The sequence below is a fragment of the Schistosoma mansoni genome, chromosome 7 (assembly GCF_000237925.1).
Source record: "Schistosoma mansoni strain Puerto Rico chromosome 7, complete genome".
Lineage (NCBI taxonomy): Eukaryota > Metazoa > Platyhelminthes > Trematoda > Strigeidida > Schistosomatidae > Schistosoma > Schistosoma mansoni.
In genome coordinates this window covers 9,710,334-9,724,017 of record NC_031501.1, presented here as the reverse complement: position 1 = coordinate 9,724,017, position 13,684 = coordinate 9,710,334, and the positions used below count along the sequence as shown (strand labels likewise).

Here is a 13,684-nt window from a genome sequence, read left to right as displayed (position 1 = left end):
CTTGGTGGTGGACAGGGTGGTTTAAAAAGCATTGATCAGTTTGTAAATCGTCTAAAAGCTGAAGGTGAAGTGGTCAATGAAGATGTTATGAAATTAGTTAGCGGATCAGGCGGAGCAGATAACTTAATGAGTACTAATTCAACTGCTTTAACTCAAAAATCACATGTTAAGAAAGAAAAGTAAGTTGTATGTTTTAGAGTCTAAGAAGAATTATTTTGTAGAATAAACATGTTTTTGGTTCAAAGAAAAGTAAACATTAATTTATATCGATTTTCTATTTGTATTAGTTTAAAAGTTTTAATATTATACAAGTACAATCAAGTTGGCATTAAAGCACATTCATCTATAAAGCATAGAGGACCTGAGACGAACGTACAACAATCAAACTTACCTCATACCGGTACACTTCAAGAAAACTAGTTAGATATCTTGTAATAATAGTGGTGGACAGCTGTGAAGCAGACAAAATCGTAAAACACAGAGTACAGGACTGTGTTATGCTCTAGATTTAAAATAAGATTAGAACGGAATGCAATTTACTGCAACCGATTTTAAAATATGCTATCCAGTTTCTTCACTTATAGATTATAGAAATCTAAGTAATATCAACTAAACAGTTTACAGCATCCAATACCATACAGACCAACTGTCAATCACTTCATTAATTGATGATGCGTCTTGATTTGGTCTTCTTTTCTTCTCGAATATCTGTGGCAACAACTAGGTACTAAGTGGAATAATTGTGCGCTTGTAGATGTCAGAGTTGTTAGACGAGGGATACAAGTAGATGGCAAAATGGTAAGTCACGATTAGTTTTAATTGTATCCTAAAAAATATTTGAGTATAAGCATTATGATACAATACAACTTAGAAGAGTAACCCTGCGTAAAGCTTAATTTGATTGTCACAACTATTATGTTTCCTAAAATTTCTTAGCTTATGTGAGGAAGCATCAATTTTTGTTTACTACATGCTACTAAGTAACCATCTACTGTCTACAATCTTTATATTATAGGTCCGTAGCGAAAGCTAAATCGTTTCAGTAGTAGTATGGCTTAAGAGTTTATTTGCATTCTCGTCATTTTTTCAACCATAAGTTTACATATTTCAATAGCCAGTAATCGACATGTTTTTTTCAGTCTGCATTTACGAATTGAAGAGAAGTTAATCGTTCAAGCTGGTCGTGATGGTGGTTTAGAAAGTATGGAGTTGCAAGGTACAATGTTTGCGCAAGCTATCACAAATGAAGCTTGTGAAGCGAAAATCCAAGTGGATACAAGTATATGTACAAATCCACCCAATGAACATCGCCCACCTGTTCAACTTCAAACACATCCTAATATTGATAAGAAAACTTTCACGGTGAGTTTCTCTTTCTTTATACTACTCAAATGGTATTCCAATGTAAATAACATATATTTTTCTCAGAAGCCGTTCAGTTATTGATTGATTTCAAGTACACGATTTCAGACTGCCAATGGTGGTCACTCACTTCAGTCCATCAATCTAGAAGTATCATCACTACATTGTGTTAGAAGTTTGGATTTGAAAAGTGAGTTTTGAACTGTTACAGTGAATGAATAAAACGCCGATCGCTAGAAGTTATGCAATGGTACTATGTATCTAAATGATAACTGCTCACGAGACCGAATTATTGATGTAAGGTCTCAGTAAAGACAAGACAGCTGCCTTGTAGAATAGCTATTCTGTATAATAAAATAACATCTACAAAATATTGAGACAAAACAAACCTGGTTAGATATCATAAACGGTTGGAAGTCATCTACTCTCCAAAGAGTTAAAGGTTTCCAGACTACATCTGATTAACCCAAGAACTTTAATGTCTTACAGTTACCACCTCATCATGTAACCACTAATTTAGTATCAATGTGTTTAAATTCTTCATACTGATTAATGGGGAGTCGTTGGCTACTTTAACATTTCCTGTCAAATGATTCGAATAGAGATTTATGAAATATATACTCTTTAAATAGCACTATGTCCGTTCCTTGTTCAGGGCTGTTACATCGGAGGATATCATCAGCTCGTCGTTGTTGATTCGAATGTCCTCAATCTGACCCAGGAATTGTATGGGGGATTTGATGGAGTGACTGGATGAATCCATTAAATGTTTGGTGTTTTGAACTCAACTGGAAGGGCTAGGTTGATAAAGGACCAATAAGGATTCTAGGCTGCTCATACCGGTCGAACGTCATTCTTTTGGCACAGTGCTAAGACTGGAAAAGTCGTATTTTGATTAGTGAATAAATCACGTGATAAAAGCCGGACATCAAACCACAACAAGCGGTACTATGGTTTGTTTTATTTCCTGTTGAGTTTCTTCACTTATCCCGGTCGTTTTGAGTGATGACTCTAGTGCGGCGAAGAATTCCAGTTTTGAGGCGTCACTTGTATTGTAGTTTAATCCTTTTCGGAATAGGTGTTTTATGTTTGTTAGTGGTTGCTTTGACAGGTTGACCACACAGTTGTTTGTGTTTCCTTCTGTGGGTGATTTTGAAATATCGATTAGTTTTTTTTCTTAAGGATGCTTCTTCTTTGTTCTCTGTGTCGTCTGCATGATACCTCTATGGCTGTTGTCAAGATTTCCAAATGTTCTGATGTGACTATCCTCTGTAGCTTCGTCTTTCGGTCACCAATGACGTTTTGGTACTTGTGGATCCTGTAGTGTGCATCGGTTATCATTAGGGGTACCATTTTTCTTCTACTTTGCTCAGCTATTCTCCATCCCATAAGGCAGTTGATCATAATGTCTCTTAATTATTGTCAAATTTGCTTTAGTCCACTGGTTGGATTCAAATCAAACCAGGAGGTAAACCATTTCCAAATGGTCAAGAAGTTGGTATTTTACGATGGAGATTTCAAACTTCCGATGAAGCTGCTCTTCCTATAACTGGTAAGCTGTTGTATATTTACCTACAACTTTGTCCAATTAATGCTTTTTCTTTAAATCAATAAACTAACAGAAACTGACAAAATGAGTATGACTTCGTTCAGAGGTTTCTCTCTCATTCTCAGATAAAACGTCCATTTGTTTAGTCAGTTATTCAAATTCGAGGAAAGTTCTTTGTGTTGGTTTGGGACCTTAAATCTTCGTCGGGATACTTTTGTAAACCTGTATAGGTGAAGAACCCGGTAGTGGTTAGCTTTAAAATCAGTTACGGTTGGGGTATGTCTAAATACCGCTCTGTTTTCTTTGGTTTGGTTAATCGGGTAGGATCTTTAATTCTGAATACTAATTTTGTGACTCAAAGCTTATTGGACAAATGTATCTTATGAAATTCTAAAATTAGATGGAACATTATCAGACTTTTATCCATTTAATAATGATAATAGCAATAATAAAATCCATACAGATTACAGATTTGTGTACTCAGCTTTGGACACGTGTGTTTGTGTGACTGGTGATATCTCCCGGTAACTCAAATCATAGCAGTCGGAGTAAGGTTTACAGCTGTTTGAAAACCAAATGTTTTAAGGATTAAACCATCGCTCTGCCTACTTCAGTCTTGGGATGTGGACATCGTCTGTTATGCTGTTTTTTCCACAAGGAATTGCATTGTAAACTGTAACTCTATTCGTACTTATGACTTATTTTTTTACTGTCTTCATTCTAGTTAATTGTTGGCCAAATGAAATACCCGGTGGCTTTGAAGTAAATGTTGAATATGAATTACAAGATCCAATATTAGAATTGGAGAATCTAGTTATGTCAATACCTTTGCCGTAAGTTAGTTTTATTTATTTATTTATTTAAACACGTAAATATTGGTTCAAAAGGCACCAGATATATATGCGCCTCACAGATCTTATTTGATTTGTGTGAGGGCTGTGATACTGCCCAGGTGCCCAATCTGAATCAGGTGGTTTTCTTAGGGGATCACACCCAGAGCCTTTGATCTTAAGATCTGATCTGCAAGGCAGAGGAGATGCAGTCCCATAGTGACCAGTGACTAACGATTGATTCATATGCCATTCGTTCCCTTAGGATATTGGAGCCCATGTGCACCATTGGTTTGGAATCAGGGTTTTCCAACTCCCCTGGGTGGACTCACCGTGTTCACCGGCTCGGTTAAAGCACCGGACATTGGCTTTTCGTCCTCTCAATTTTGTAAACAACAGTAATGCCACGAGAAGGCGATGAGTAGGACTTCCCTGACAGAGGCTATATACACGTGGCCTTATGAGAGCATTTCGAGAGGGAGAGCGGACTCTCTCTGCTGTCGACTGTACCAGGGCATTTGGGGGTTAGTTAGTTTTACGGAGCACTCAATCAGTATAGATTCACTAAACACATCTTTGGTAAAGACTTTCTTGTTCTCATAAACCGTATTTTAGTGTATTGGATTATGGATAATTTGAACAGTCTAGTTACCAGTCAATTATTGATTTTGTTGATAATGGAATAAAATTATTTTTTGAAATATGCTCCTCTTACGTGAACATGAAATGTTGTGTTGTGAACTGATCTGTATGTTTTTCCAGTCTTATAATATGTGGTGAGATTGTTGATCATTTCACTAATTTTACGGGTGTCTCATTAAACTTATTGGATTGACAGCTGACTCAATTTCGGAACAAATACAAGGAACAGTACTATTTGCATTTACTAACTTATTCTACTTTTAGCATGGATGTGATTTGTGTCTGCTCGTATCAAAGCAAGTGTACTGTTCAGTATATTGTTGTTTATTTCTTCACAAATATGAAGCTTGGCTTTTAAAGAAGAATTCTAATTGTAGTTGACAAACAGTTGACGATAATTGTCTTTGAAGCATTGCTCATTTACGGTGGGACATTAAAGTTATCAGTTCGATTGTTAAAACCATAGTACTAGTTATCTTTTGAAGCTGTGAATCTTCTTCCTCTAGAATGGCTCGGGTATGTGTTACATATAGCCTACCACCACATATTTCGACTTGCATTGTTGGCTAATGTAGGAGTAGCTTAGAAGAAAGGTAGGTGGAGCTGAAACCAAGACGTAACATCAGTCCACATAGTTATGGACTGTTTGACTGAATCATGTTATTAAATAGAGACCATCTGGTTGAGCTCTGCGCAATTATCGTGACTAGTGGCTGCAGACGTTAAGTGATATAGCTCAGAATCTGCCAGAGTAGTTCAGATACATCCATTACTTTATCTTCCCTTATATTTTGAGTTCCAACGTTTATCAAATCATGGCTTTTCATTCTGTCTTCTTGAACCATATTCTTAATATTTAGCCTCTGTAACTATTATTACTATCACGATTATTTTGACTTCTTTACCACTCATCTTGTGTTGATGCGTAGTGTGACAGCTTGTCCCAATACACATTCGTACCTGGCTTCATATTAGTTATGACTAATTGCCTGTGTTTCATATACCTAATCACCGTTTAATTTGACGTGCTGTTCTGGTTAGCATAAATAATAGATTGAAAGAATGCCAGACAAGATATAGAACTAGTCTATGTTTTACTTTACGGCTGCGAATCGTGACCATTAAAAGTAGAAGATATTCGCAAATTACTAGTATTTAATCACAGACGTCTTAGAATTATTGCTTGTATCTACTGGGATCACCGAGTAAGTAATAGTGAGGTTAGACACAAGGTATTCGGGAATGATGGTAAATCAGTTGATGAGGTTGTGAATCTTCATTGACTGAGATGGTTGCGTTACGTATTACGTATGCCTGAACACCGATTACCACGATGCACAATGCTGACTAGTGTTGGGGGTGGTTGGAAGAAAGTTAGGGGCGGCCAAACCAAAACGTGGCATCAGTGCTTGAAGTGATTAACTTTTGGTCTGAGACATGTTAGTAGATGCAGACCAGTTGATTGGGGTCCACGTGACTATCGTAACCAATGGTTGGAGACTCTGGTTGACATGGCTCAGAATCGATCAGAGTGGCGTAGGTGTGTACACTATTTGTATTCCCTAAAACCATGAGATTAAAATTACTTTATACCTTTCTTTCTACGAACTAATTCTTTCTCCCTGTATCATATTCTTATATACAATTTTTATTTATATATATTTCTACTATTAAAGTAACTACTATGAATTTGATGATCATCTTCTTATGCTAATGAGTTTTGGCAATTTAAATTGATGCATATATGTGGTTGCGCCTTCGTTGTAGATGGCTGATTTATTGTTAGACTTAGTTAGAGTTATTATATTGTGAAATATGAGGAAGTCTGAACCGAAAAAAAACATTTGTAACACCTATGTAGTTTATTCTTTTCCATGTGTTGTAATTCAACTGATTCTGAAGTACATAGACAACAATTTTTCGTATATATGTATGTGTACCTGGTTGGGATCCGCGAGATGATGGTGACCGATGGTTAGAGACCTTGAATGACATGGCTCAAAATCGTTTGCAATGGCGAAGGTGTATCCACTCTTTGTGTTCTACCAAATTCTAATCTTCTGAATTCTTCATGTCTCTATCTTTCTTCTCTTTCCAAATTTATTTCACTGGATTATACTCCTTCAATAACATCTTCAAACTCTAATCTTTCCGATTACTGCTTATACTCTTACTACTTCTACCACTATGTGATTTGAATCGACAACTTCATCTCTGTGCTAATGTGGTATGACAACTCGAACTAATGTATGTACGTACGAAGTTCTACGTTGTGACTGACTGTATATGTATAGATATGTCAAGTTCATTTTTCATTTAACTGTATTAATCGCCTTATTTGTCTTACTGGACTTCATATAATATTCGTTTGTATTTATTTTACCATTAAAGTCCTTCAACTAAACCTCCGTTAATTGGTAATTGTGATGGAGAATATGAAGTTAGTCCACGTAAAAACCAATTAGACTGGCGTATACCCATAGTTAACAATGAAAATTCATCTGGTTCCCTTGAGTTCACATTAAAAACAGAACGTGGTGCACAAGCAGAACAATTTTTCCCGTTGAAATTAAACTTTGGATCAAATAAATCATACTGTGGAATTCAGGTAACATATATTTACATGTGTCTTGTATACTTTAAGATAATGTTTTTAGGGAGGGACTAAACCATAACATATCATCAGCCCATGAAGTCATTGACAATTGGACTGATGCATGTTAATAGGTGTAGACTACCAGTTTAGGATCTGAGTGTTTATCGTTACCAGTGGTGTTAGAGACCCACAATCGTTTGCAATGGCGCAAGTGCATCTATTCTTTGTTTTCCTCCAAATTTTAAGCTTCTGAATTACTCCTAACTTTTTTTTATTCCAGCAAATTATATTTTTTTCGAATTGTATCCTCAATGCCTAATCTTTCTTATCATCAATTATATTGTTACTACCTATACTTTTCCGGGATTCGACCTAACAATCTCATTTCGTTGTGTTAATGGTTAATGGCAAGTTTTACGTTGCGACTGACTGACTGAAAGTGTTAGAACTTATTTAGTTAGCTTTGTTTTGGAATATAATTATCGTACGTTTAAGATTTTCATGACCGAAAGTTGTCTACACAAATTATTGATTATATATCTAGGGATGTAAAAATATTATTATAAACATTTGTACAAAGGGTGACCAATGTATATATGCGCCACACTAATTGTGGAATTATTGTGTGAGCTAGAATACTTCTAGAGTGCCTCAACCGAAGTAGGTGGTTTTTTAAGAGGTTCACTCCCCGAGATTTTGACCCAGAGGTCTAATCCATAAGACAGTGCAGGAACCGAGTTTAAACCCTCGTTGGGCATTCACCTTTCGTCCTCTCAATTTGATAAAAAATCACCTCGAGTACGAGAAGGCTGTGAGTAATATTTTCCTGATAGTGACTATATATGAATTTGGAGAGGGAGAGTGAACACTTACCCTCGGTCATGCCAGAGTATTTAGCTAATAATGACTAAGGTGGCAAGTACACTGTCAAAATGTATTTGAATGACTACTACTGTTTCCTCATCGGAAAAATTTTACTTCATGTCGTGAACAGTATGAGTTTGCTTTTCCCATGAATAGTAATTACCGAATAGATAATGAGTTATGTATTTCTTTGTATACAAACATAAATAAGCTGAAAACCAACTCATTATCTACCTTGCAAATTTCCCTTTTAATCTTCCAGTTTATGTTCGTTTTGTAGTGTTTGTTTGTATCTTTCCATTGATGTTTAGGACTGTAATTGGTCAGTCTATTATTGACATATGTGTATCCTGTGCGGATTGCCTCGATATTTTCTTCAGTCACAAGCATTATAAGCAAAGATGGGTGGTAGCTAGTAGTGAAATCTAGGATGCGCGTTTCATCTTATTTGGGACTCATAAGCTGAATGTAACTGCATCCCAAAACTGATGTTCACCCCTGGACTCGAACCCAGTACCATTCGCTTTAAACGCTGATGAGTCCTATATGGGACGAAACGTACGTCTTAGATTCCACTGCTAACCAACATCCATCTTTGCCATTTTATGGTAGGATATTTTCTGAATTACTAATATGACTTATTATTTGTTATGCAGCTGTAAAGGTTATGTACTCGACATAGAATTATACATTTTCTTAAGTATGAGGACTAATAATAGTACCTGTTTGCTAAAATCATAGTCGATGATATCATAGTTTGCAATGATAACATAAAAGTGGAACATTTCAGCTACCAAGTCACCATTTCACTGTTACTATACCACATTTTGTCTTGTTAAAGCAAATTATTTACATTATACCATTGCATGTTTATTTATTTATAGATAATAGAAGCTACTGTGAGCAATCAGGATACCCCAATTAACTTTTCATTTGAATCCAATTTTCATACGGAAAAATACGAAATTAGTTAAATGAATAGTTTCGTCCTTTTTTCGTCTTCTTCAGTCTCTTTGGTGTTGTGTGTATGTGTGTGCGCGTGTGTATCAATTGGCTTTGTTATTCAGTTTGCCTAATCATCTGTGATTTGGATTATTGTAATGGGGTTTTCATTTACTTTGTTCTCTTTTTATATATGGTCTTGACCAAATAATAAATAATATTATCCCTTCGTTTATTGAGTTTTCTCTTTGAAAAGAAAAAAGAGTATTTAGTCTTTGAGATAAGAGAGTAATGAAGATTTATCTATTAATTTGTAGATTGGCGGCGAACTATACACTTAATACTTTAGTTGCACCGGTTATTTGAATCTTCTCAACGATGTTCAGGACTGCGATTGATCAGTCTTTTGGAATATGTACATCCTGTGCAGATTCTGACGATATTGACACCAAGTCATAAGCATTTTTAAGTAGAGATGAATAGTGGCTAGCAGTAGAATCCTATGACTGTTCTATTAGGTGTACCTGCATCTCAGAGTTGATGTTCACTCCGGGATTCGAACCCAGTACCGTTCGTGAAGATTCAAATAACCAATACAAACGAATTAAGCTTTACTCCATTGCACAAGCCAGTGGCTATCTGAACTCAGTAGTTAAGTGAATAACATAAGTTTGAAGCAAAAGCTGTTGGCTTGGAGTCCCATCTTGAATATCATCTCTGGGATCTAGCTGACGAGTCCGAAGTAGGACGAAATGGGCATCCTGGATTATACTCCTAACCTTTCTGATGAAGTTTTGTTCTCTGTGCTGGATGGTTCGGTCGCAGAGCTTTCATCATTCTTCTTAACGACATCATCAGCACAAACCTATCTATACACTTAAATGGTTAAAGTGAATGACTTTACGGTCATAGCCATCAACTCTCAACTATTGAACCCCTAGTTTGAACCGCATTCTCAGTACATTTATTTACATAGCGAGATATTGTTAATAACTCTACCTTTAGTGTAGCTCAAAGTTCACTAAATAAACACATGTATGCAAGTAATTTGGCTTATAAAATGATAATGAAAGTCTAGAATATTTAATAAGATCATAATACCCAAAAGACTAATCGTTTTCAAAAATCGTATCAGAATAATTGTAAATTCTCATATTCCTCAATAAATGTTAAGTAACTAATATGTTTTATGTATAGGACTTACTAGTTAGATTCTACATTTTGTGTTGTGTTCACTGCCCCCAAATGCCCTGGTACGACCGAGAGTGGGGAGAGTCCACTCTCCCTCGAAAAATGCTCTCACATGGCCACGCATATACAGCCTCTGTCAGGGAAGTCCTACTTGCTGCCTTCTCGTGACCGGGGTGTTGTTTACGAAATTGAGAGGACAAAAAGCGAATGTCCGGCGCTTTAACTGGGTTGGTGGATACGTAGGGTTCACCTGGAGGGAGTTGGAAAACCCTGACTCCAAACCAATGGTGAACATGGGCTCCAGTATCCTGAAAGAACAAATGGCGTATGAGCCAATCGTTGGTCACCGGCTACCATGGGACTGCACCTCCTCACGATGTTCCACTGCCTTGTGGATCAGACCTTTCGGTCAAAGGCTCTGGGTGTGGCCCCCTAAGAAAACCACCTGCTTCGGTTTGGGCACCTTGGCAGTATCACAGCCCTCACACAAATCAAATGAGATTTGTGTGGCTCATATGTATTCGGTGCCCCTTTGTACCATTATTTATGTGTTCAGATAATAATAATAAGATGTGTTCACCGAATGCTACTGAAGGCCTTGAACCGTTCTCTAACATCAAGACTTGAGCATACAGAAATCAAGTGGTCTACATTATCTTGCCCCAAAGATCTTGGATATTAGAGTTACTTCTGTTCTGAACCATTTGCTGAGCGTTCACTGATGTTTCTATACCAACTTTTAGTCTATATGAAGGTTTTAGGAGGCTAAGACATTATTGTGTCGGATTAAGTACTATTATCTCACAAAACATAAATATATTTCCGGTATCTTTACCTCCGTTAAGGTAAACACGAATTTCTAGTTGTGTACTAGTCATTTACATAGTCTAGTCAAGGCACGATTGTATTCCAAGTTAATATCCTAATAGGAAGTGGTTGAATTAGAAACCCCATAATTTTAGATCATTGGTAAGTGAAGCAGAAAATTTCTAGTCTTTTTTTTTATTCGTCCTGTTACGTGATTAGAATGAATTTATTGGACAACTTATTCTGTTTTTGGACCAGATCAACACAAAGCCTTTATTCACCATAGTTTCAAGTTAGTTAAGTGTACATAGTAGTGTAGTGAACGGAACACTAGTGGGGAAAATCAAATGTGTTTGAGAATAAAATTACAGACTCTCTCACTAAAATCTGACAACCGTACAGTAAATAAGAGACTGATCAATTGCAGTCCTAAACATCCATGGGAAGATTCAAACAAACAATATTAAGTGAATTTAAACTTCACCCCATTGCACAAGCAAGTGGCTATCAGGACTCAGTAGCTGAGTGGCGTTTGTAGCGAAAGGTACTGGGTTCGAGTCCCAGAGTGAACATCAACTCTGAAATGCAGGTACATCCAGCTGACGAGTCTTAAATAGGACGAAACGTGCGTCCTGTATTCCACTGCTAGCCACTATCTATCTTTGCTCATACAATAAACAGTTAATTTGCAAATCATCAATCAATTGTCTCAATCTTGACTATTCCGTCTGCAAATATCACTCGATAGTCTCCGATTATTATTGTTGATGCATTTTCATACCAATTGCGTCCTGTTCCCGTCCTCCCCTATCGATCTTCTACTGAAATACATTCTATGCCTGACCATCGTTATATACTAGTGTGGATATAAGTAGCCCACATCATGGTAGCATTTGTACTAAGTATTAATCTTCCACAGAGATAAGCTCAATTACTGACTTTTTATACTACATAACTCACAAAAATCTAAGATTCTGTAGGATGAGTAGCTACTAAATTTGTTGCTGATTTCGGCGAGACTATAATTTAAGGCAATCTATAATAATTGCTGTGAATTGTGTAATAAAAGCACCAGTATTATTTGCTGCAATATTCACAGATGTTACTGAAGCTTCGGCTGTTCAGACGTATGTGTTGTAGGGATATATCCATAATAAAAATGACAAACTTACACAACCGGAGTACATACAAACAATATTGAAGCTATGTGGTTGAGGCTGAGAGAGCTTTTGTGACATTATCATGATTCCAGAGACCGAGTATTATGGAGTCATATTGATGACTTCCTCTACTTTATGCATTACGATTTTAAAACCTTTGAATCTCTTTCTAACCTTAACAAGTTTTTGGACCATGTAAAAGAAGTGCACACACTAATTACTTTTCTACTCCGTACTAACTGACTCCTGATTGGCTAATATTTCTCAAGGTCACTTAAGATTCGTTCATAGGTCGTCCATAAATTATAGTCTCGCCCTGATTTCTATGTAATCATTACACATCGGTTCCAAATATTCTATTAAAATATCCTCGGTCATTATTGTATCCTTTATGCCTCTGTAAAGTTTTAACTATATCCATAGTGAAGAGATTGATTACATATGGTCAAACCATTTTGATAGGAATCGTCATTGTTAGAATTCTTAGCATTCAACAAAGAAGGTTTGTAAGGGTTGCTGATCGAAGTCAAATAGTTCAAATCATACTATTGTATTTCATTTATAGTTGAATTACATGTTATCATTGATAGTACTAGTAGTAGTAATAGAAACAGTAGTTGAAATGATAGGTTCTCTCTTCTTTGTTCATATACTTCATACATTCAATGATTTAACCTAATAAACAACACAAAGAATCAATTATTTATTTATACATGATACAAATTAACTATAAATTGAACAATCTCCAAAACGTGGTATCAGAGCTTGAAGTCACTACTTTCTAGTTTGAGCCATGTTGGTAGATGCAGACTACATGGTTGGGGTCCACGTGACTATCGTAACTAATGGTTGGAGACTCTAGGTGACATGGCTCAGAATCGATCACAGTGGCGTAGGTGTATACACTCTTTATCTTCCCCCCTTAAACCTTGAGATTAAAATTGCTTCATATCTATCTTCCTTCCTGTACTATGTCCTTATATACAACCTTTCTTTTATATATTACCACCACTAAATTAACTACTTCTATGAATCCGGTGTTCATCTTGTTGTGCTAACGAGGTATGGCAACTTGAACCGATGCATATATGTGCCTAGTCCTACGTTGTAGCCGACTGAACTGAACAATCTCCAATTAATCTTCTGTATATTACGTCATAACAATTGTATGTATGTAGTGATCACATTTCATACATATTCAACATTTGATTGAATTCTCGTTACTTGTACATTTTCCAGTTTTGTTTCTATGTATTATGGATTGGTTGGGAATTTTATTGATATGTCCTCAAACTTTTGTAGTTTACATGTTCTCTTCAATTTTTGATCTGCTGTCGGATTATATCTTAATAGATCAGAAGGGGTTTTTGTGGATATTTCAGTATTTTTATAGTTGAAATCATGAGTCAATGGAAGCTAGACCAACATGGAAAACCTGGAAGCACTGGACGGCCGTTTCGTCCTATTATGGAACGGTTGCTGAAAATCGTGGATTGGTTGAAGTTAGACATTAACACCGTTGGATGCCGGCTCAGTGGTCTGTCAGTTAAGGGCTCTGGCTCGAGACTGGTAGGTCCTGGGTTTGGATCTCGTGAGTGCGGGATCGTGGATGTGCACAGCTCAGGAGTCCCATAATAGGACGAAACGGCCGTCCAGTGTTTCCAGGTTTTCCATGGTGGTCTAGCTTCAATTGACACATGATTTCAACTATGAAAGAATTCTAACGACAAAAGTTTATAAT

General features: G+C 36.5%; 1 protein-coding gene across 1 annotated transcript; it reads left to right on the top strand.

The window, feature by feature from the left end:
• Positions 1–9,016, top strand: Smp_031860 (putative coatomer delta subunit; the record flags this gene model as incomplete). Its single annotated transcript, XM_018798814.1, has 6 exons — positions 1–179; positions 1,140–1,362; positions 2,800–2,914; positions 3,636–3,744; positions 6,775–6,991; positions 8,728–9,016. Coding segments are annotated over 6 exons (933 nt in total), but the record flags the coding sequence as incomplete, so codon positions are not given.
• Positions 9,017–13,684: the final 4,668 nt, after the last annotated feature.